Source organism: Dysidea avara, chromosome 1 (genome assembly GCF_963678975.1).
Source record: "Dysidea avara chromosome 1, odDysAvar1.4, whole genome shotgun sequence".
Lineage (NCBI taxonomy): Eukaryota > Metazoa > Porifera > Demospongiae > Dictyoceratida > Dysideidae > Dysidea > Dysidea avara.
The window spans coordinates 33,652,343-33,677,125 of record NC_089272.1 but is presented as its reverse complement, the minus strand read 5'-3'; the positions used below and the strand labels follow the sequence as shown (position 1 = coordinate 33,677,125).

Below are 24,783 nucleotides of genomic sequence, written 5' to 3'. Positions count from 1 at the left end.
TTAGCATGAAATCGTTTTTCAAATGCACCAATCACCTAAAATATTGTTTCTGTCTTAGTACACTACACCTAACTCCAAAGATAATGTGGGGAAGTAATATATAGCTCAAATTTAATATTGGTGCCTATAGTAACTCTTAGAAGGTTACAACATAGCAATTTTAATTCTTGGGAAGAGCTTAAAATAGTCAGACTATATAATACATGACTGCAGTTCCCAGAAATATATTCAACAGTTGCAAATGACTGAAACAATTACCTTGAATTGATGCAACTTGAGATGGAAGTGGAGTAGAGCCTAAAGAATTATCATAGTGGTTACTTGGTACCTCTGCATATCAATAGATTGTAGTTATGTACTGCTATACCACTTTAATGTTGGTTAGTAAACACAAAAAAATTGTCTGCCACAAAGTAAACAGCTTAATGTAAACTACTGTACCATCTGATTCACCATGGTTTGATACATTACAGATTGCTGGGGCTCAAGTAAACACTTGCTTATACTCTGCTTGGTTTACTTATTAACAAGTGTCTGTAATGTACAAAACGATGGTATATAATTGTTTGGTAGTGGCCCATAATTCTTTCATGCTATATGCAATAGCACAGTATATTATTATAAATTATTAATTACTTAATTTAATTATTTACCTAATGATGTTGGTGATGACTGTAACATGGAAGTAACAGTTACTGTAGAAATATCCGTGTCTGTTGGCAATGAACTGACACTGGCTATAAATGTAAACACATTAGTATACACATTAGTATATGTATGTATTGTAGATACAGTACAGACTGTATGCATGCATTGTATGCATATAGGTATGTGATATTCGTGAAGGGTGCATTTATTATAGAGAGTATATACCACATTGTATAAGCATCCTTGTGTGTAAAGGTATGCTTTTAATTTGCTGTTTTTCTGTAAAACAGAAATGTAGTATGAACACTCAGTGGTCTGATGCAGAGAACTAAAGTCTGGTATGTAATAGTGAACATTTGACATACATGTAATGGATACTTGATGATCCCACACCACTGGTGATGGTCAATCCAGTTGAAATTTGATGAAACCATGGATAGTGAAACATGACGGCTGATCAACAGACTTCAGAATATCATACCATGCACTTGCAATATTGTGTACCCTCTGCCATTTTACTTAGAGAAACGTGTGTTGTTTATGTATGCCTATTACACAGTGCACATGGGCATGTATCAGGTGCACATATTTATTGCAGTGTTGCACATTATAATCATCATCCATGTGTGAAGATACAATAGCCTTATCATCATATAGGGCTGCTAACTTACAAACACTATTATCACAAACACAATGTCCAATAATGTGTTTGTGTTGAGTGCATGGTACATATTATTTTATGATGCACACATTTTGTATTGTGTATCATGAATAATATACCTGTTGATGGTGAAGAAGTGGCTGATGGACTCACTATTGTAGAAGCTATTTCTGAACAAAATTCTGTATCTATAAAGAATACAAAATAGCACCAATAATTTAATGTACTGTATTCTTTATGTTAAATCATCCTACGGGTACATACAGTACGAGTACATATTATAGTATAGTACAGTATTATAGTGTGCATGCATTGTATATACATACCTACTGAACAACTGTTAAGATCAACAAATGTGTTCACTGGAATTTCATAGGTGATATGATGTATGAAGTTACGACAAATAGGACACACAACAGAGTGATTTGCTGTAGGGTCAAAATCACTATCTGTCATTCTAACACATGTGTTCAAGTGTATGAACATCAGGTTGCGTCCATTTTGTTTCAGTTCACATGGTGCATGCAATATATTTTGACTGAAAAATCTTGTAATGCTAAGTCTGATCTCGGTTTCCATAGTGCATGCATTGGCTGACATACACAATGCACAGTTCTCATCATTATCTGTCAATTAGTAAAATACTATAATTATTATAATTTGTGAGCGGATCTGCGAAAAGGGGTTTATAGCTTTTTCAAATTCCAGACTTTGACTACTCATGTTTTTATCCTATCACCTCAAATTACACCACGCAATAGTGCTATGTTAGGGGCATAATGTGACCAAATTTCAGGGTAGTACCATATTTACATGTGGACTGCTGGGTAGCCAAGTATATGTTATTGAAAAGGCTATAGGACCCCTTTTCACAGATCTGGTCACATATTACATAATATACACTTATAAATATTTATAATGATTGTACAGAAGGTTGTATAGATTCTACTAGTAGGGGAAAAACTACTACTACTACTATACACTATGCCTCAAGTAGTCTGGCCAAACAATTTTAAAAATTCTACAGGTGCTCTTATTGCATTCAATACCCAACCATTACATTATGATTATACACATTATATTAATATTGTTGCCAAATTTGTTTCAGTCAATGACTACAAACAATACCAAGTAAATGCTATCATTTTTATTTATTGTTACTGCATCTACTTTGCAACCCTAAACAGTAACTACACATAGCTACCCTTTGTCTCTATATGCAGGGTAGTGAAATAGCATGCAGGTCGCTGCATAATAGTTGTATAGGTACAATATGGAGTCCACGATAATTTATTATACAGAAAGTGTAAGCCTGAGCGGTGTTATAATGCTTAAAGAATAATGGCATTAATCTATGGTATGTAGCAGTAGTCACAGATTTATGTTCAGTATATTTTCAATTTACAACTAATGAGGGAATGCATGAAAAGTAGTCTACAAAAACATGCACAGTCATTGTATACAGTAGCTAGGTAACAAGCACATTATGCAAAGAGAAGGAATGAGTTTATGCCACTGTTATAGAAGAATGGTACAGTATGCTCAAGTAAAAGTGCTCTAAAATGTCTACATATTTTAATGTAGTAGATATGTAAATAAGGCATCACTGTACAGTATTATAGGAAAGCAGTCATGGTAGTAAGACTAATTCACAACTTCATCTAAGTATAGGGAACCACTTTGTGGCAAATGTTATATATATATATATATATATATATATATATATATATGTACCACTTTCACACTTCAGATCAAAGAGCCTGTGCATATACAGTACATCACATATTGCACTGACTTAAAATGTTAACGAAATATACGCACTGCTACCAGTGCGTATATCTCATTAAGGAAGTGCGTATATCTCGTTACACACTGCCTTAATGAGCTATATACACTGCCACCAGTGCGTATATCTCATAAACTTGAGACATTGCACACCTAATAGGAGTGCACACTATATCTTTGATGTTATACTGTTTTCCTCTTCTCTTATATAGGGAATCAAGCAAGCTATGATTGTGGGATTGAATTCTGCCAAACAACCTGTGATTGTGGTATTCAATATTAATACATCAACAATAGTTGGGTTTTTTTTTACTTTTCAAATGTAGCAATTAAAGTAACATAATTAACACTAGTCTCTTAAAATTGCTATATTAACAAAAATATTATCAAAATACTGTTTGACGTATTAAAGGTCAACTGAAATGGGAAAATTTTTTTTGCTAAATATGTTTGTTTACTCATGCAATGCACAGAACAACAATTTTTATAATTCAATTATGTGTAATTGTCGAGTTACGACACCTCAAAATTGTGGACGAAGATTTGTGGTTATTATTGCGGAAGCAACGTCACGATACATCACCTCGAGCGGAAGTGTACGTGATGACGAAGGCAGTAGTACGACTACAAGAGAGCTTATCATCACTATCACGTACAATTGTCAAGTCTTTAACTATGCCTCGACGTTGTGTTGCTGCTGATTGTAAAACTACTAGCGGGATGGGGTACAGTTTGCACTCCTTCCCTACAGACGAGAATATGCGACGACGGTGGACAAGTGCTGTGAAGCGATACAGAAAAGACTGGAATGGCCCCTCGACAAGCTCCCTTTTGTGCTCAAGGCATTTTACTGAAGATTCCTTCGAGACAGAAGGATCCCTGTATCGTGATACCTTTGGAATTCCTGCCCAGAAACGCCTAAAGCCAGATGCTGTACCTACCGTCTTTCCAAAAAGCATCGACCAATTGCACACTAGCAGCAGCAGTGCTTCACATAGTCGTCCATTATCCGAAAGAAGAGAGCAAAGATCGGTAAGCCCATAACTACGTAGTACACATGCAATAGGTATATCATTATACAAGTTAGCTAGCTATATATTATTACATGTACAATTACAAATAATGTCAGTATTAAAATTATTGTTGTGATACAGGTGGTAGAAGAACTCCTCTCTGCAACTACAAGTGCTGAATCAACTCTTGAGCATATGGATACCACTAATTCCACTGTACAACTTCCTTTGTGTCACACTTCAACTGACAGTATGCATCACTCCTCAACTTTCCCTTTGTGTCGTGATCCTATGTCTCACTCTTCCACAATGCCTGATCCACCTACACAAGAGAAAAACCCTAAGAAGAAGTCCGTATCTGTGACTGTTCGTGTCAAAGGGAAGAATAAAGGTATAAAATAGATACAGGTGTAATAGTATAGCATGATATAATAACATCATGTTCCTCTATGATAGCAACACAGACTGACACTTGTCCTCAACAAATCAGTATTGGCACACAATGCAACTTGTTAAATGCCCCACCTCTGCAAAGGCTTCCACAGGTGACATCACTTGACGATTCCTTTGTCACTGAAGAGGAAACAGATCTGGACACATCATTTTTGTCAAACCAAGAAGACTACACCACAGAGTAAACACATATAATAGCAACACAAAAATTGAATAATATACCTTTGTGATATCGTAGAGATGACACACAAGAGCTACCACCTCAGGATGAAGTCAAGTTCCTTGTGTATAGGTCCCATCTGTTAAGCCTATTCACAGCTTGCAGATCATGCCACCAACTATGTGATGGTGAGGTTGCCAACCTGAAGGGTACTTTTATCAGCATCAGACAAAGCTGCCATCACTGTGGATACACATGGGTATGGAACAGCCAGCCATTTATCAGAGACACTCCAGCAGCAAACATACTGTTGTCTGCAGCAATTTTATTTAGTGGTTCCACTCCTGGAAAGATTTTCCACTTTTTGGGGTGCTTACGTGTAGCATGCACCACAGATAGAACATTTCACCTCCACCAATCACAGTATCTCCAACCGGCTGTTATATCTGTATGGAACCACCACCAACATCAGATACTTTCAGCCATCGCAAAGAAAGACTGCCCTCTTACAGTTGGTGGAGATGGAAGAGCTGACAGTCCAGGTCATTCAGCAAAATATGGATCATATGGTGTTATTGACCTGGATACAAACAAAGTTTTACATATTGAACTTGTACAGGTATAATTGTCAAGCATACACTTTAATGTTTCAATTAAATTTCTGAGTTACAGAGCAATGAAGTGAAATCCAGTAATCATATGGAGAAATTTGGATTGGTAAATGCTCTTCAGTTTTTGGCTGACAACTCATTGCAAGTGACAACACTAGTAACTGACCGTCACAAGCAAATTGCCAAGTACATGGCTGAGGAAAAGCCAGATATTGAACATCGTTATGATGTGTGGCACATATCCAAAGGTGTATATATATATACAGCTGCATAATAATAATTAATATCATTGGTTAACAGGAATTAAAAAGAAATTAGCACCCTTAGCAAAGACCAAGCAGTGTGACCTCATTGGAGAGTGGATCAAGAGCATTACCAATCATTTGTATTGGTGTGCTGCCTCTGCTCCAGATGGTGATGGTGATGAGATAGTGAAGCGGTGGAAGTCCTTGATGTACCATGTTTGCAACACACATGAAGATTGTTACCATGACCCTCTAGATAGCCTAGAAGAGACGAAAGAAATGGTTTATACCAGGTCAGCATAACTCTACTTTTATTTAACATGTGGACAGTTGTTGTGCAGGGAGTAAGGCAAGTGAGAAACTTGACACTGTGGTGGCCAACACCAGATTGTTGCAGGACATGAAGAAGCTATCACCATTATACCAAACCAGTAGCTTAGAGGCTTACCACAGTGTGATCAATCACTTTGCCCCTAAGCTATTGGCATTTTCAGACCATGGAATGCATGCAAGGTGACTGATGTGCAATTGAGCTCCATTGTGCATACACTTCAAACTAGATTACTGATAGCAGCACTACACTTCAATGAGAATTTTGGGAGAGAACAAGCTACAACTGCAGCTGGAGCAGAACGAAAGCGCATCTGTTTTCCTAAACCTAAACAAGGAGAATTTACACCAAAGCCAATTCCTGTTCCTAAAACCTACAGTTAGTTGTGTGTATTCGTTTATTGTTTGATTAATGTAATGCATTCTATAGATTACGTTGCTGAACTAACTGAAAAGACCATACAGTACTGCATGAAGGATGATGAGGATAAGCCCACACTACCCCCTCATAAACCATCATTAGCAAGTGCATACATACACCCAGATAAGGACCACATTCCATTATTTTCACGTTATAAAAAATAAAGAGTGACTTGATATTAATGTAATTTATAGACATGCATATGTACATACATTACTATGGTGTTGGTGGTGGAAATTGATGACCTGTGTAATCATCAGAAGGAAATTCACTCCTTATTCGTGATACTGCACAAGAAGGGAGTACCACACGTCTGTGTCGGCCCAAGTAGCCCCAACCCCACCACGCCAGTTGTCTGTATGCCAGAAACCTAAACTTTCTACGAAGAAATAATTATTTATAATTATAAGACTTCATGGAAAAATGGAAAAATCACCTGTTCTCCTCAGCAGGGATATCACTAGTTCCATAATGGTGTCGGTGGCCATGAGAGGCTATCAACAACACAACTCTACACAGGCAAGCATTGGCAAAGTCCATGTGCTGTGTGATACAAACAGGAACAGGATCACCAACCAACAGATCTTTGATTTCGTCAATTTCTTGACAGCAAACAGATTCCCTAGCTGTTGGCATTGGCTGGCAGTGATAGCACGTGCACCTGAACAAATAACTTGACTGACTGAGCATTAAATAGTCCCCATTCACTTACCAGTTCGTGTTTCCAATTCGCTCTTCGCCTGAGTCACCTGCTACTACAGTCGTTTCATCTTCAGATTCGCTGTAGGTCCCGGAACGTCTCCCTGGTTCGAACAGATATGGTAGAACTTCGTCACGAGCGGGTTCGTCCACCTCCTCTGGCTCTGATATCGCTTCGCTGTCTTCACTGAGATCTGTCGAATAACACACAGAGCCTGACAGTATCGAATCGCCATCAGACTCGGAGAGAGAACTCGAGGTTAACACTTCACCTGCCATTGTCAAAATATGACAGTGTAACTGTTGTACAACTTTTACGCGGTGGCTCGAGTTGACGTCATAAGGTTGCGGTTGATTTTCCCGGATATGACGTTTCGCTGCTTTTAAAGCTTTATAACTCGATAATTACAAATAATTGAATTATAAAAATTGTTGTTCTGTGCATTGCATGAGTAAACAAACATATTTAGCAAAAAAAATTTTTCCATTTCAGTTGACCTTTAAAATTGAATCCCACAATCAAAGTCTGTTTGGCAAAATTCAATCCCACAATCACAGCTTACTTGGTTCCCTATATAAGAGAAGGGTATAGCAACTGAAGATTTTGCCACTTAGGTGGGTCTACATGCTAAAGTAGAACATACTGTATTAGTTATACCATGGGAATTCATGCTTTGCCTGTATATACACACTCGGGCCTGGCACAAGGGACACAGGCCCGAGTGCGCATATACAGGCAAAGCACGAGTGCCCGTGGTATAACTAATATGTTCTACTTTAGCATGTAGACTCAGGCAAAATCTTTAGTTGCTATACCCTTCTCTTATTTAGGGAACCAAGTAAGCTGTGATTGTGGGATTGAATTTTGCCAAACAAACTGTGATCGTGGAATTCAATTTTAATACATCAAACAGTACTGTAGTTTGATTTTATTATTGCTAATATAGTAATTTTAAGAGACTAATGTTAATTGTGACTACATTTACAAAAGTAAAAAAACAAACTACTGTTGATGTATTAAAATTGAATACCACAATCACAGGTTGTTTGGCAGAATTCAATCCCACAATCACAGCTTACTTGATTCCCTATATAAGAGAAGAGGATAACAATATAACATCAAAGAAATCTGATGATTTCTGGATATAGTGTGCACTCCTATTAGGTGTGCAATGTCTCAAGTTAACCAGATATACGCACTGGTGGCAGTGTGTATATCTCATTAAGGCAGTGTGTAACAAGATATACGTACTACCTTAACGAGATATATACCACTTTAGCATGGGCGTTCAAAGGTGCCGCTTGGTGTTTAACTCACATATTTCCAGGGCAATATCATGGGAAAGCTGTTTGCCAATGACTTTGATGCCCAGCCAGTTCAAAGAAATGATACACTTTGACTCATTATATTGAGCAACATAGAGTTTTGCATTGTGGGACTCAATTTTGTAGTGGTTGCTAAACTGAGTATATTCTCTAAGATGGACTAGTTGGTTGTTAGTAAAGGATAATGAAGGCACAAAATAATTGTTTGGGCAATCGTGGATGCGTATTTCTACTCACCGCGTATCAGCCTTTGAACAGACCGCAGAACAGAAAAACTACTACTGCTACACTGAAATAGGTTAGTAACTTACAGTCCTAAGTACTCAACTTAATATAATAACTTACTTACTGTCCCAATAGCGAAGTTAGTTGGCTTAAATTAGTACAAAAATGATAACAATATAAACTCAATCCCACAATCGCAAGTTTTCTAACATAGCATGTTGAAGCATAGTAGCTTATTACTGACTTTTTAATGTATGGACAACGTTTTGATGGCTATTAGCCCATGCTTTTAAAACCACGATCGATTTTCAGATGTTACTGTATAAAACAAACGGGATGAGTTCTTGTTAGTTCTTTCACCTATTAGGTGAGTGTGCCCCAAGTGATATATATCACTTATACCACAGCTGCTTGGGATTTTGCTGACATATACACCCGCAGCCCTTGGGTCGCATTAGGGTGTATATATCAGTAAAATCCCTCGCAGCCATGGTATAGCTATTAAATGTACCACTCTGCGTGGGCAGTTCAAAGGCACCGCCAGTGCCATAATTTGTATATTGCACTGCTGCAGACCACAGCGAGTGCATTATAACTTATAACGCACTGGTTGCGGTTTTGTAGACCACAACGAGTGCATTATAAGTTATAATACACCGACCGCAGTGCAATATACAGATATTGCACTGGCTGCGGTTTTGTGCAGCATAGCACAAGTGCCGGTGGCGAAGACCACTACGACACCTCACCTAATAGGTGGAAAGACACTACACAGATGACTCGAATTCTTTTATAGCCTGACATGTAAAGGTCGATTGTGGGCCATAACGTCACCAATACGTATAATGTTTACAAGCAGCCAATGACGATCGAAAAAGCCAACGCGGGTGGCCACAACTCTAGTCTACATATATATAAACGTACTTATACACCTTACTAGTCTGGTGCCATCTTAGCCCAGATTAAACTGTAGTCCACTTCGACAATGACTCAATAAAACAAATATATTCTAAATAATGCTAACCTTTACGTTCGATTGTGGTAACCAGTTTTGTCATGCCACCAGATTTGAGTTTATCCAGTGTGAATAGTAAGAATTAGACTAGTATCGTTTAGTAGTTGGGTTTTGTTTACTTAAAACGTCTATTTAGCTACTTTTTTTTGCTCGAGGGAATCACTATGGCGATTAGTCTGGCGCTTAGTCTATATGGCGATTGAGTGATCACGCTGGCATGTTGAGCACTACATAATGAGAGTCGAACAGCGAATGCAGGTTAGTGATATAACCCATAGCGTACTAGCTTTCAATATCTCAGGTGGCTGCAGTACTGCAGGGGGGACGTCATCGCAACGTCCGGCTTGGTTACCCACAATCGATGTTAGAAACCTGGCCTTTATAAGTGTTACAGCTGTCTTGTGAGACTCTCCCCACCTATTAGGTGAGTGGCACATAACAGTTATACAACGTGCACTTGTGCTCTGCCTGTATAAACGCACTTGCCTTCGGGCCTAATGGCCCTCAGGCTCGTGCGTATATCAGGCAGAGCACTCGTGGCCGTTGTATAACTATATAATACGCACTGGTAGCGGTGTGTATATCTCGTTAACATTCTGAGTCAGTGCGATATGTGATATATATGCACTGGCTTTCCTTTGATCTGAAGTGTGAAAGTGGTACACATATATATATCAGGAGAACAACTATAACTGACTGACAAAACAGCTAACCAACAGAATGATATATTCAGACAGGCATAATTGTAAACTATGATTAATGCTATGGGCTTGGTTTCCTTCATTTTTGAAATTGTTTGGGAGCAAGGTTTACCACTTTCACCTGCTACAATGGCTGGATGTATTATGTATTTTCCTTAGTCTTCCTTTGTGCCCCATTTATCTTTCTGCACCATCATGCAATCACATGCTAGGTGTGGATTCACAGGTAGCTAACACATAATAGCTTTCTTGTGCTAACTAAATCATTCATACCATATATCAGGAAAAATTCGTCATCAAAAATCTTTTGTCATTGACTGTATTGATTAGTATTAAAACAGCGAATTATTTTAAACTGCACAAATAATTTGCGCATACAAAGATTAATGTATAGCTATCCCATCAAAATTTTTTGTCCATTTTGCTAGTGACGATAATATGTTGCATCAAAATTGTAATAGACAAAAAAAATTTATGCCAAATCTTTCCAGATTTATAGTAATCTCCCTAGTGACTTGATTAATTGTAGAAGCAGTTTTTGTACAATTAATTGAGGTAGTACTGTATGATGGGTGGAAATGTGGAGTAACATCCCTTTGTTATAGATAATATGGTATAGCTGGGTAGGCTGGAGTAATATAAGTAAATTTTTTTGCTCAAGGAAACAGGCATGACCTAGCATCAAACCTGAACCTTTCAAATACCAGGTCAATGCTATAGACACTTGGCTCTATGACTTCTGTACACTAACACACACACACACACGCACGCACGCATGCATGCACGTGCACACACACGCACGCATGCATGCATGCACGTGCACACACACGCACACACACGCACACACACACACATACTATACAACACAAAGCAAAGCCTACGGCAGCCATACATGCGAAACACAGCTATTGCTGCCAAGTGAACCAGTACTGGGATGCTCAGGTACTTTGAGCTTTTGTGCAGACAAATCCTTCTGGGGTAGGGCTAATATGCAACACACAGCAGGATTAGTCCACTTCTCACGGAGAGAGGTTATGGGACCTGATGTTCCAAAATGAACCAAACAGTAGTCCCCAGTAAACACCACGTATACACATCAATGTTACAGCTGGGTGGGCTGTTTCCATGCCTAGAAACCAGGTCCACACACACACACACACACACACACACACACACACACACACACACACACACACACACACACACACACACACACACACACACACACACACACACACACACACACACACACACACACACACACACACACACACACACACACACACACACACACACACACACACACACACACACACACACACACACACACACACATCCCAAAAAGTACTATATATGTGACCGGATTTGCGAAAAGGGGTCTTCCACACGCATCCAATTCTATGCACTTGGAAGATCATAACTCAGTGTTTAATAAACATATTACCCTGAAAATGTCTCCACCAACTAAGCTATGTTGGTATACTCTACAGACAAACTTTCAAGTCAATAGCCTTTTGCAGTTTGAAGTTATGAGTTGTCAAAGTTGGTAAATTTGATGTGTGTGGAAGACCCCTTTTTGCAAATCCGGTCACATTATATTACACCTAGGCATAAATTAGTCAGTGACAGAAAGCAAGTAGTATTGTTGACATAACATTACAGTATACATCTATGCATAATATTATTATAGTTTGTTATACATGTACTGTAGAACATGAAATTTGTATAATCAATAATAGGTTTAATAATTATAGGCGAGTGGTGCATTCACGTTGTTCTGAAGTTGACCCTACTAGCTATGTGTGTTAAAACTGATGGTCTATGGTAGCACCTAGAAGTGCTAATTTTGATTGCTCTAGACAAAAAAATAGCACCTCTAGGTACTACCATAGCACTTTAGTTTTAACAGTACAGTGACCTTACGACATGATACATGATAAAGGTTAAACAAATGATGTGATGATGATAAAGTCATGAAAATTGTGACAACATACAAGAAAAAATGAGACCCAGACTCAGGGGTATCAAGTTGAAACAACAAGGGCCCTGGTAAAGCATAAATACAAACAAAGCAAAAGAGAGAAGAAAAAACACATACAAAAACAACACACAAACATTACATGTGGTCTGTAATAAAAGATTCCCTATATCCGATTATTTTAGTATAATTACATCATATAAAGATACAGACCACACACACAGAAATACAGCTAGCTGCGTACCTTCATATAGAGCCAAAATATCATCCTGTCTGACACCATTGTTTGTGTTTAGGCAGTAATATTGTCCAGGCGATTGTAAACTGATTACAACACCGCTTGGCTCCACACGCTGGCTGACACTGGCGCTAGGGTTAGCGCTGACCCAGACGCATGCGTCTCGACGGCCGAACATACAACAAGATATTTCTTCAGGCATCCCATTTCTTTCAATCGAATGAATATGCGTATCGTTGCATTGCGCAGCTGCTGGGTTAGGGATGCTTAACGAAAATAGTGATATCAGCGAAAGGAAAGCCACATAAGTTCTTGTAAATAAGGATTTAGAATCTTTGTTAATCATCTTCGCCATGTGGTCGATGAAGCACCTAAATCCTCCACTTATCTTGAGACAAAGTTGAAGCGGCAACGTTAAATTACGCTTACTTCAATGCTTGTCAAAATAGGCGTGGCTCTCAGTAAAACTATTCACGTGAGAACGGTTTATTCTATATATATAGCTACTGTAAGTACTTATGCTATTAGTTCATTAGTAGCTAAGTACACGTCCTAGCTAAGTACGTAGCTAGTTACTCATCTCCAGTGACATAATGACAAATTTTATATTAACACCAGCGGTGCTGATTGTCATGCTGCAGGCACTATCGACAGGCACAAGTAAGAACAATCGTAATCGTCACGGCGTGCACAGCTACTGTATGAATTTTCTGTCCGTTTGAACATTGCGCATATATACTCGTGAAGCCACTATTTTTATAAGAGACGTGCAGAGCAGCTCAATATTAAAAGTGAGGAAGTGGTTATGGGTTGGTTGAGGTCATTTGCGATGCTTCGCAGTGCGATCATGTATTCGAGGTAACCAGTAAAAAAATATGCCTTCCTTGCAGTATGCCTGCAGCTTTGCGTTGACTAATTGATTATTCCTATTATTATAATGTCTTATCTTACAAAAAAACAAGGCTGTTGATATTTTTTTAAAACTGTTAGTGCTTGTAACACGTGTAGCTACGTAGGCTATTGCGTGTTCGTAATGCGTATTGCATAAATCGCATGGATTATAATGCAATGCATGCGCAATAATCTTATTATGATTATTATTATTATTATTATTAAATAGTGTGCAAAACCTCTAAAGAGTGTGTGCACACAACACAAATTATAATGGTGCAAGTACATGCTGAGAGCAAAAATACAAAAGTGTGGTGTGTGATTACTTAAAAATACAATTACAGTGCATAATTATGTAACGTAGTCTTAAATTGTTGTAAAGAAGATTTATTAACTAATTCATGATCTAAGCTGTTCCAAAGTCGAATTATTGATGGGAAAAATAAATACAGATGGTTGTTTATTCTAGAATAGGGTAGTTGATAGGTGAAATTGTGATGTCGTATGTTAGAGTTACTTGGGGGAAGGGAAATTTTCACAACTACATAGCTACGTGCGCTTACATGCTCGTTAACGACTGAGATAATCAAGATTAGGAATCACAAGGAAGTAAATATAGCTATATGTGACCCGGCCTGCGAAAACAGAGAATTATTATAATTGTAAGACTCATATGCATGAGCATAGTACAATGATTAGTTACAAATTAAATTAGAATGTAAGTAAGTAATTAAGTAAGTAAATTAATTAAGTATAAGTAATTAGATCACTGGTGTACAAATGTAGAGAATTGTTGTAGCTAGAGTTGGTGCATTGACAGTGACACTTGGTAACGTAAGTGGACACAAACTACACCCCGTCATACTACAGGCCATATCTTAGTACTGGAACAGAATAATATTATTTGCATTCTGTAACTTGCAGCATAAAACCAAGTAAATGCTTATAATGTGTTTAAAATGTCATTGCCATAGCACATAAGTGTAAAAAGTTATGAGTCAAGGAAGTTTGAAAAAGTAGGCAAAAATTGGGTGCCCACATGCCCTGTTTTTGCAGGCCCAGCTACATATTTACAAATATGAGCCTGCATTGCTGCAACGGGTTCGTAAATGGTCAACTTAGGTTAAAATTAACAATTAGCCATTTGATCAGCATGCAATTCCCACTCAAAAATGATCACCTTCTGCATCAAACATCTTTCAATACGAGTTGCAATGCTTTTGATTTGTTGCCTGGGGTTGCGAGTGCAGCTATAATATTGTTAGCTATACCCCACTTTATTTTCGCTAGATTTCATAGCTACCTATAGCTAGATCTATATAACATAGCTATGAGCTAAATACTTTAAACAACTCTTTCATTTGTAGGATGTTCTGGGATTACAGTACCCTTACCACGCCAACTATACATACTAGAAAGAAGCAAGGGCACAGTACGATGCCAAAATAGAAGTGACGATGGACAACTATTCCATTCTTATATCACCAATGCAGTGTGGTATCGACGTTTTGAGAATGGCACTAATATCACTGTTGGTAGCACTGGGTCGGTGTATTCCATGGAACATACACTTAATTTTGATCCACTATTGCCTGAAGATCAAGGAGAGTATTTTTGTTGTACACCAAATGGACTGTGCAGCATAACAATGACTACAGTGATAATATCGAGTAAGCTATACAGCTAGCCGGACAAGTGTTAAAAATCCTAAAATTCATCTTAAGTTTGTTATACAAGCAAGTGGCTATTATACGTACGTAATAATAGCTATACAATACGTATAGTTATACTGTAATTGTGTGTAGCTTTGTAATGAAGGACATGGTTCAATAAAACTATAGCTATAGCACCTGACATACATATTAACTTCATTGTGTTATAATATTCTTTGACATTTATTTGAGCTGGCCCTTACCTTTATGCATATGTACAAGTCCTTATATAGTAACTGGTAAGCTTTACTTAGTTTGAAAGCTTTCTACAACTACTTTTTTCAAATGTTGATGCAATGTACAGTACATATGACTTCATATAAGGGTAGCTATACATGCAGATGTATATAACTGCATTAATGTGTACACATTCTGAATCTGTAGAACCACCCATTATAAGAGCTAATGACTCAAACTACACTGCTACTGTTGGCTCAGAAGTAATGCTAAAGTGTAATATTATTAATAATGGGGTACCTACACCAGAGTTTGAGTGGAAGAGAAATGGCATTCACCCAAGAGGAGATATCATAATAGTTGACAATTCTTTCATTGCTATCAAGTTGAGTAATCTATCAAAAAAAGATGCAGGAAAATACACTTGTTCAGCTTCTAATGTTCGATCATATCGCAGTGATTTAGTTGAGCTAACTATAGTGGACGGTGAGTACATATATAACACAAAACTGCAATGAATTCCCTGAATGACTATATTAAAATACAGTGTACATTTACATGTATACCCACAGATCAATTTTCCACAAATGATAACCATGATTATAATAAATTACCCCTTTTAGTGACCATAACCACAAACTGATATGGTAGAGCAAATTCATGGTATTAATCTTGCAAATATTAAAGTCATGTACATTTTTACATATACTGTACAATCATAGCTGACTTTTGTACATGAGCAAATGTTGTTTTGAAATGTATATGCATGTGCAGAACATACAGCATATTGATAATGTATGTTTCCATTAATAAATTATCCAGCTCTGTTTTCAGCAAATATCACTACTGGTGATAATAATCCTGAAAGAAGTACTGCTGTACAGTTATTACTAATGCTCAATGGGCCTCATTTTCTTATATTCAAGGTACATTGCTCGCATGCAAGGTGCACATATACTGCTACACATAGTACATGCATACAAACAGCACAGCATTCAGTATACAGTGTACTGTACATGCATAATTATATTATGCAATTGTTGTGCAATATATGTTATGCTGTTAGTAGTATGTGAATTGTTCAGCATATATGGTATGTAAATGCCATGGAGCATCTTACTGTTATGTAATTTCCATTGAGTGTCTTAATGAACTTACCCATTCACATTCTACTTATTTAGCACAATCTATCAGAAATTCTAGAAATTTTTGTGCTCAGCAAGTATGACAGTAATGTCACAGTGGTTGTTACAGAATCTGATTCGAAAAATAATCCTCTTATGATAATATTTGAGCTTCACTTTGTTGGACTTTCAGCTAACAACACACTGCAAGAACTTCTCAATGATATAAACAGCCTTAGACAAGGACTTGATATTGGGATTGGTATACTAAAAGTATGCAATCAGAACTGTACTCTCAGTACTTCAGATAACAATGATCAAGAAAGGGTTTCATTTCCTCTACTACTCTTGATAGTTATAGTTACAATAGTCATTGTGTTTGCAGCCATACTAACAATTTTTAGCATACTGGCCTTTTATATGAGGTAAGTATACTGTACTGGGTAGCAACATAAGCCATATGCATGCATAATCCATCAATACAATATTATCATTATTAGGTGTTTGTATTCCTGTAGGCACCAAAGAAAGAGAAAACATTCAACTATATTTTCATACAAATGCGACACTATTCTAAAAGATAGCAGTAAAGCTACTGATGCATCATATGACACCGTACCTAATGGTCACAGACCAGTACACCATAAGTATCATCCAGTCTCCATCACCGATGTTGATCTGTAACCTAACAGCAATAATATCATTATTAACCTGGAATCAAATGGAGATGTTTATTATTATTATTATTATCATTATTAATACTTTACAATACAGTAAACGTATTGAGGGTCAACCAACAACCCGTGTTGGCAGCCTGAAAAAGTTAAAACTTAATTTACTTAATTACAAAACTAAAGTACCGAGAAATCGCTAGATAAACCTACGTTATAACAATTACTACATTTGCAACAAAAATGATACATACAAGGATTGTCAGCTGAAAAATGAAGTGTGAAGTGTTGATGTAGATACTTGTACTTGTAGATATTGACTTTAATGATTGATAGTGGCTGGCTTAGATCGATGGATGGAAACAACAACATGAAGAACAGTAACATACACATGAAGAATGCATTTAAGCCCTCTCATTTACAAATTGGCTAAATGCATTTTCATAGTTTTGATTATCAAGATCCTTAAATTCACCTACTGTACACACAAAGAGGTGCACAGTTAGCATATCAGTATCAAGTTTCAATGTTTACATTACTTTAAACTTGTAGATGTGTAACAGGCATCATAATTATTCCTTACAATAAAACAAGCAAGTATACTTTATGAACTGTATACAATAATGTGCACATTATGGTGTACTGTTAATTGCTTATGTATACACATAATAGCAGCATTCCACAACTTTTTAAAGTTTCATAGCTACAATGTAAAAGTCAAAAAAAAATTATTTGTGTGCTTGGTGGGATGATGTTAATAAGCCAATGCACATCAACTGATGATCATGATTATACACAATTTTCAATCCAGTTATTATGTAGTTGTACTGCATAGTAGGACCAGTAAACATGCAATTAAGTTTTGGCAATCTAGCTGTATATTTGTTTTACTGTTCACCTACTATAGGTACACATTAACTGTTATTTGAAAACCAATGTGATCTGGCATCAAAATAGAAAGTCTTTCATAATTTTGATGTATAAATGTTTCCCTATTCAACATGTGACTTTAATTACCTAACTATGCAGGAAATATGCATACAAACTACTTTCAAGTTTTGATACCAAACTTTCAATATCAGAACAACAACATACCTAGCTACATTAACTGTATATCACATTGTGTACAAGTCAGTATACTTGATGAGTATGCATACTACATACAAATTGCTTGCAGTGCTAATTTACTCCTTAATTATATATAATAATCTTAAGTGTATTACAAACATGTGCTACCAAATTTTTGATCTACACATTTATTTACCATTGAAACCAACTTTGACCATGAATGGACAGCCTCATCAATACACTGCACAGTTGCACCATAGCCATCCCACCCAAGTCTGCATTGTTCAAGTGAGTTTCTAGAGACATGTGTTGGTATTTGAACTATCAGGATGGGATCAGCTGAGCTCAAAAAACTATAATTTATGTAAGATAGCATTTTGAAATAAATATTTTATGCAACAAGCAAGAAATAGGATATCCAAAGCTAGATACATGTTCAAGTTGTCAAGACACAATTGCAAGTGATTAATACAGTAGTTCAGAAAGTTGTCAGGCAACTACACCCTGTACCATGCACACCACCTACAGGTTTGTTTGAGATAACACATATTATATAAACAACATTCCCTTAGTTGCTAAAATGTAGGAGATAACATTAGCAGAAATGCAGGGACTACTCTATTAGAGAGTGTTGGCGTAATTCAACTTGCATCTCCAGCATAGTTGTAGATCTAACTTGAGTATACAATGGATCCTTGAGTGGTGGTTAATTAGGGTATGTCTGCTTAATTAAATCCTTAGAAATGCTAAGCATGTTCATATGGCATTCAGAGACATTTGTGGTCATGTGTGTTAAATACCTATCCCTGACGATTTTCACAATGTGATTCATACCACCAATTAATTTATTGTATACCACTTATGGTACATTTTGTAGTCTTCTAATGGATTGTGGTATAGTACGATACAGTAACTGTAGCATAATCATTTATCTTCAATTGACTGAAATCCACAAAATTACTATAACAGAACTCTCTATTAGAGCATTCAAGTTTGACTGAATTTCTGCTTATGAGAAATTCTTATGACAATGAATGAACCATAGTGCCTAGATAATGGATCAGGCTGGGGGAAAGAGACTGCTTGCAAAACCTTCAGATAGTGCTTGCATCAATGGTTCAATCCCTGCTCCAGGAGCAGCCAGTTTCCTCCCTTATCCTATCTAGTAAGATAGCTAGGCCAATTGCAAGTTACTATAGCAAAGCCTATGACCAAGGAGTATAGCCATGAATACACTATAGGTATGAATATATATCATAGGAATGTTAAGTGGTCATGATACGATTACTTTACATTGTTCAATACTTTGTTATTAGTAACTATAAGTATGCATAAAAATTTTTACATTTAAAGTTTATTAATTTTTGAGTTGTTGTTTCATAAAAGAATGATATACTTCCTATTAAGCAAAACATTTACACCCTTGTTGAAAAGACGATTAGTATACAGTTAGTATTCTAGCTGCTTTACTTAAGGTCAGTAGCTGAATATAAGATATGTATAATAATACGCAACAACAAAACAAAGTATACACATGTACTGTAAAGAGGACAACTATGCTGTAGAATTAAATAACTGTGTAACTTATAGTCCTGAATACCACCATTAAATTACCATAACTACATACAGCTGTAAGTCTATAATTACAGTCACAATCGTACTTTATTCTACCACTTTTTTTGAATTTCATAACTACAGAGTAGCTATTCATTATTACATTGTGTAGTATACCGTACATTTTTCATGTAAATGAATTGCTATTTGCTAATAGCTAGGCATGTACCAATATCTGGTAACTATTAATAGTAAACCAATGCAATTAATTTTGTTATCTGAACAAAATTCTTTCATACTTGTAACTTTATGATATTTCAGAATTAAAATGTGGCTTTAAAACATGTTGTACCAACTATGCAGAAATTCCAATAAGCAAGCATGATACTTTCAAGTTTGATACCAAACGTTTTTTGGTTTCAATAACAGTACAACAATAATATATCTTTTATAGCTACGTACATCACATTGTGTGCAACACAAATGGTTGTATTTAGCCTGAAAAGCATGACTGTGCAGGCATGTACCTATATACAGTACTGTATGTGACCAAGAGTACATAATATATATATTTAGGAGAGTATATGTATCCAAAGCTGTGTTTCCCCTTCAAAACGCACTGCATAATAATGCTACACAATAGTCATCATCACCAAAGGTGTTAACTTGCTTCAAGAGCTATAAGGGCCTTGACGTGCTTGCACACCTTGAAGTGTTTGAAGTTTTTCACTTTGGTATATCAATGCCTATCAACAAGTCTTTCATGGAAAATCCATGTGTTGGAGTTTACTGAAATTATACTAAAATATTCAGATATGTAACACAATGTTGCACAATTATTACGCAGTGTGTTTTGAAGGGTAATACAGGCATTGGATATTCTCCTAAATATATATATTATGAACTCTTGATTTGACTGATCTGCGAATAGTGGTCTTATAGCCTTTCCAAATTTTCAAGTTTGAACTTTCACGTTTGACGAATCATAACTTATCATGTGTTTAACCTATTGTCTTGAAATTACATCCAGGAATAGTGCTATGGTACAAGTGAAAAATGACCAAATTTCTGGTTGGTACCATAGTCACATGCCACATTATGTATTGCCAAATACATGCAATTGCAAAGGCAAAAGATCCCTTTTTGCGGATCTGGTCTCTTTATATAAAATGTATCGACATTAACCATCTATTCCATCTCCCTATTCTTGTCACTGTACTGTCCTTAGTAGACTGTAGGACTAACGCACACGACATGGGGAATTTTCACTATGATCCACTGTAGATAGTCACTTAGTTTATCAGTAACAGCCCCTGGAATGAGACATACCATATCAGCACCACTAAAACCCAACATACATCTACAGGCAGCAATGCACAGCAATACAGATTGTACCACACATATTTTTGCATGGATCTTCTAAGGGAACAGGTGCCATGTACAATGCTACGCATACTCACTGCAAAGACCTATATGGAGTTAATGGCAATTACAAGGTGCCATGGAAAGATAGAGCCTTGACTGTAAGCTACAGAAGAGTGGAGAGCTAGACTACACAGTTTGCTACACTTTCTACATAAATATTTTCAGCAATGATCTGCTTTGAATCTTTGGAATGTGTAATATGTTGTCCAGTACAATTGACTTGGGAATCATTTGTACATACATTTTCAAAGCACATTTCTCAAACCCTTAGTGTATAGCTATACAGCAAATTAAAGTGTATATTATGCATGTGATGAAAATCTTGTATCTACTTACTGTGTACGCACCAACTTTTCACAAAGAACAGATAGCCGCACTAATACAATAATAAATATTATTGTTATTATGCATTTGCACCCTAGCCATGCCCCCAGTCACTTAGTCTACCTGTATAAGTGGGTTCCTAGAGATGTGTGTTGGCTTTAGACTACATAACTGTGGCCATAATTTATGTGGTAAAACATTGACAAAGTGACATTTTGAAGTACTTAGTGTACATTGCAAAATGAGAAACTCAATGTCCAGAGGCTACAGTATAAAGCCACATGTTGTCAGTACACTGATATATTGCAGTTTGACACCAGCAATGCCATGCATGTTACAGTAAAGGTTGTGGTGTGTTTGTTTGAGTTATGTATGACATATGCAGTCCTTGTTTGCTAGGAGGTAAGAATACTAAGAAATTTTAATGACAATGTACCGAAGTAGTCATGAATAATACACTTATAAGTTGTACCAAAACAAAGTTAAGAATTCACAACATTTTTGTGCTGCTGCTGCTGCTGCTCCTGTTGCTAAGATGTGACCCAAAGATTGAAAAAAATACTAAGTACAGTGGCCTGGAATTCTCTTAAAGGACTTTCTGAACTAGAAAGATTAATTTGTTAAATGACAGAATATTATGCAAGCTAGCTATGAGTTTTACTTTCAGCCTGAACAGTGGCAAAAACCTAGATTATTTGTACAAGTGTATATAGTACTGTACATACTGCAATTTATATGACTTATAAAATAATGAGGTAATGAGATAACCTGCTCGTTTGTGTTATTCTATAAGAAACTGATGAGAAAAAAGTTGTCTCACTGAGGCTTAACTAATACTGCCAAGGCACTATGAAAGTACAGTATAATTGTGAAGCTGATTTCTAGTTAACATTTGTGAGAAATCACAAACCTCCATGATCCCTAATATTAGAAATCAAAGGCTTTGTAAATTAGATCAACCAGTGGGTAGACAGTTATTATGTACTTTGGAAAAGCATGATCTGGTTACTACAAATATATTCACAGCACTATGCAGTCAAACATGCAGAATTTTTATAGCTTCATAACAGCAAGGCGGTTTTGGTGAACATTTACACAGATTTTCATGGGCTTCTTAATGGTGCGAATTTAAAATTCATAGCTTATTGTGTTGGCGAGTTATTGGCAATTACAGAAGGTCCAAGTAAACACGAATTTGCCATACACAGGTCAGCAAATTTATTGAAAGTTATCGCAATATCAAAATACAACATGCACATAATTCAGTGCTAAATTACAGATACAAAATAAAATATATATTTGTTTAAAAGTGTCACTATGTTGATTGCAACAAATGTGCATGTGTTAATTGTCAATAAGAAATAGGATTTAAATGACTACTCCGCGTACAGCTGCAATATATTAAAGTTACATCACAGCAGTCATCACTCCACCTTTAACACGAGCAACCAGATGAATGGTGTTATTATTCTCAACACCACAGTCATGTAATTTGTCTTCATTCTCTAGCTGCACAGCACTAAATATTAGCCGCTGATCATCCACTGCAATTCCTAGTGTCCGTTTTATTTCTTCCTTGAGTTTCTTTATTGTCGAACCATAAGGAATTTTGATAATCGTTGTTTTACCAGTCATGGCTTTGATAAACAATTGTATAACACCTTTATAACGCAAAGTCACAGTAGATTCACTACGAATTCCATAATCACATAGTGTTCAATGATCATCCATTTGGGAACTGGCAAAAATTAACTCTTGGTTAGTAGTCGGAATACCTATTTTATCTGTAATTCCAGCTTTAATATTAGCAACAGTGTCAGTATTTAAAACCTCTAATGTTACCACTCTTTCATTTCCCCCATTGTTAGCATCAGGGTATAGAATTCTTACAAAGATTTTCATGCCCCCTCTCAGATACAGCAACAGATGAAGGATGGAGTTATCTGAAATGCTGTATTCACCCAAAGTTCGGCCATCATCCAACTGTTTTCCTTGGAAAAAATTAGTCGCTGTTCCTCGGCAGAACGGATTCTTTCTTTCTCCTCTATGCCGGATTTCACGTCAGCGACAGTATCGTTTGTGTCCAATTGGAGTGCAATTGTTTTACCAGTCAAAGGTTTAACGAAAACCTGAATCATCTTTCAGTTAGGTCCATAATTGTTTTCAGCGGAAATGGCGTAAAAGTTCGTCGATTATCGTGATTACAAAAATAAGACACGGTTATCGTACAAAATTATGTAATTGTGGTCACACTATGAAGATGGGCGTGGCTGAGAAATTTTTCTGCTTTTTACTCTGATTCTTCGTATTCTGAGAGTTTAATAAATCGTTTATTCATGCTGCTGCATGACGAAGGTGTTACAATTCAACCATATACTTACACTTTTGAGGTGATGCCATGCAGGCCCCATCCATACTGCCATCATCGCAGATGAAACGTTTCTGTTAATTCCACAGCAGTACAGCTATATTTATTACAACGAAGAAGGGAAGTTATTCCCATTGCAATATCTAGAACACAGTACACACCTGTACAGCTGCTAAACCGTGATTCTGTCTATCCACAAAACCATTCGAAGTTAAGTAGCGGCTACGCAATCAGATACATATGGTCTCGCTGTTCTATGTACGTCAAATAAATGCTTAAATCCCCATTGATATACATATACGCTGCATTAATATGAGCTATGTACAATCTGTATTAAACCCAAATAATTATTGTTGTACATGCACTTTGCAGGTATAAGCTACCGACTGTACAACCGGTAGCTTATACCGGCTATGCCCACCATGCCCACAGTAGTGCTCTAGGCAGCCTACTCTGTGGTCGCATGCAGTCCGAGGTTACACATGTTTCTTTCTTTTTCATTATATTCCTGTACATATTTTCTCATGTAATGATGGCTCTTTCTCTAGCTACTGTATATTAACTAATTTAAGTTTATCTACAACCAGCTTGATAAATTGTAGGGTCACTCCCTGTTCACCCAGTACTGTACATTTGTACATTGCAGATTGTTGCCAGTATATTGGTTAACAATAGTGACCCATTATCAAGAATTGTGCTCATGCTATCCTGCACGATGAGTGACTGCCTGGACACTTGTTCCCAGTCATAGATTGTTGGTGCCAATATGTTACTTCTGCATGGTAGGATAACATTTTCTCCATATGAAACTGTGATGACAGTGGTGCTCCATTCTGGGATAGCTACACAGCACATTATATAGTACACATTTCAATATTTACCGGGAATAAAATTTGGTAGTATCTACTGTATATATGTACCATAGTAGAAAGATTTGGCGGTAGCTATAAAACATTGAAA

At 36.7% G+C, this 24,783-nt stretch overlaps 5 protein-coding genes across 11 annotated transcripts in view; 2 read left to right on the top strand and 3 right to left on the bottom strand.

Moving 5' to 3' along the window:
- Positions 1-13,256, bottom strand: part of LOC136262615 (uncharacterized) — a 33,794-nt gene extending 20,538 nt beyond the window's left edge. The window contains exons 1-5 of the mRNA XM_066057007.1: positions 12,516-13,256; positions 1,636-1,935; positions 1,429-1,497; positions 654-737; positions 259-297 (exon numbers count right to left, since the gene is read on the bottom strand). Of these exons, the coding sequence (XP_065913079.1) occupies positions 259-297; positions 654-737; positions 1,429-1,497; positions 1,636-1,935; positions 12,516-12,864 (841 nt within the window). The 5' untranslated portion in view covers positions 12,865-13,256. The remainder of the gene's footprint in view (positions 1-258; positions 298-653; positions 738-1,428; positions 1,498-1,635; positions 1,936-12,515) is intronic.
- On the top strand, positions 3,501-6,503 carry LOC136241826 (uncharacterized; the record flags this gene model as incomplete). Its single annotated transcript, XM_066033160.1, is given in 9 exon segments — positions 3,501-4,126; positions 4,249-4,498; positions 4,564-4,741; positions 4,799-5,339; positions 5,393-5,579; positions 5,632-5,869; positions 5,901-6,089; positions 6,137-6,285; positions 6,337-6,503. Coding segments are annotated over 9 exon segments (2,454 nt in total). The 3' UTR covers positions 6,492-6,503.
- LOC136262592 (uncharacterized) lies at positions 4,169-7,344 on the bottom strand. 6 transcript variants are annotated; one of them, XR_010704245.1, is made up of 7 exons: positions 7,040-7,344; positions 6,764-6,988; positions 6,540-6,706; positions 4,923-5,837; positions 4,783-4,868; positions 4,633-4,729; positions 4,169-4,429 (listed from the first exon to the last, which is right to left on the bottom strand). XR_010704245.1 is itself a non-coding variant. In XM_066056997.1 (3 exons), exons 1-3 carry the CDS (start codon positions 7,303-7,305, stop codon positions 6,544-6,546), a joined length of 654 nt encoding a protein of 217 aa, XP_065913069.1. In that variant the 5' UTR covers positions 7,306-7,341; the 3' UTR covers positions 6,479-6,543. The 6 variants fall into 6 exon arrangements, 1 of the variants encoding a protein (XP_065913069.1); XR_010704242.1 differs by having other exon boundaries at positions 4,783-5,300; positions 5,359-5,837; XR_010704243.1 differs by having other exon boundaries at positions 4,783-5,300; positions 5,708-5,837.
- Positions 13,026-17,214, top strand: LOC136262629 (uncharacterized). 2 transcript variants are annotated; one of them, XM_066057008.1, is made up of 6 exons: positions 13,026-13,169; positions 14,768-15,070; positions 15,497-15,775; positions 16,112-16,215; positions 16,471-16,838; positions 16,932-17,214. In XM_066057008.1, exons 1-6 carry the CDS (start codon positions 13,103-13,105, stop codon positions 17,095-17,097), a joined length of 1,287 nt encoding a protein of 428 aa, XP_065913080.1. In that variant the 5' UTR covers positions 13,026-13,102; the 3' UTR covers positions 17,098-17,214. The 2 variants fall into 2 exon arrangements, with proteins under 2 accessions (XP_065913080.1, XP_065913081.1); XM_066057009.1 differs by having other exon boundaries at positions 16,124-16,215; positions 16,932-17,213.
- Positions 17,215-22,862: 5,648 nt separating this feature from the next.
- On the bottom strand, positions 22,863-23,357 carry LOC136246295 (polyubiquitin-like). The gene is made up of 2 exons (XM_066037699.1): positions 23,209-23,357; positions 22,863-23,145 (listed from the first exon to the last, which is right to left on the bottom strand). Exons 1-2 carry the CDS (start codon positions 23,355-23,357, stop codon positions 22,863-22,865), a joined length of 432 nt encoding a protein of 143 aa, XP_065893771.1.
- Positions 23,358-24,783: the final 1,426 nt, after the last annotated feature.

Bases quoted from the DNA above. Each gene is read 5' to 3' on its own strand.
- LOC136262592 (XM_066056997.1), bottom strand. From the start codon at position 7,305: ATGGCAGGTGAAGTGTTAACCTCGAGTTCTCTCTCCGAGTCTGATGGC. The intron at 6,989-7,039 runs GTAAGTGAATGG...TTATTTGTTCAG, and splicing joins CGAATTGGAAACACGAACTG to GTGCACGTGCTATCACTGCC. The intron at 6,707-6,763 runs GTGATTTTTCCA...ATTTCTTCGTAG, and splicing joins ATCCCTGCTGAGGAGAACAG to AAAGTTTAGGTTTCTGGCAT.
- LOC136262629 (XM_066057008.1), top strand. From the start codon at position 13,103: ATGACAAATTTTATATTAACACCAGCGGTGCTGATTGTCATGCTGCAG. The intron at 15,071-15,496 runs GTAAGCTATACA...CTGAATCTGTAG, and splicing joins GACTACAGTGATAATATCGA to AACCACCCATTATAAGAGCT. The intron at 16,839-16,931 runs GTAAGTATACTG...GTATTCCTGTAG, and splicing joins ATACTGGCCTTTTATATGAG to GCACCAAAGAAAGAGAAAAC.
- LOC136246295 (XM_066037699.1), bottom strand. From the start codon at position 23,357: ATGAAAATCTTTGTAAGAATTCTATACCCTGATGCTAACAATGGGGGA. The intron at 23,146-23,208 runs GTTAATTTTTGC...TGGAATTCGTAG, and splicing joins ATTCCGACTACTAACCAAGA to TGAATCTACTGTGACTTTGC.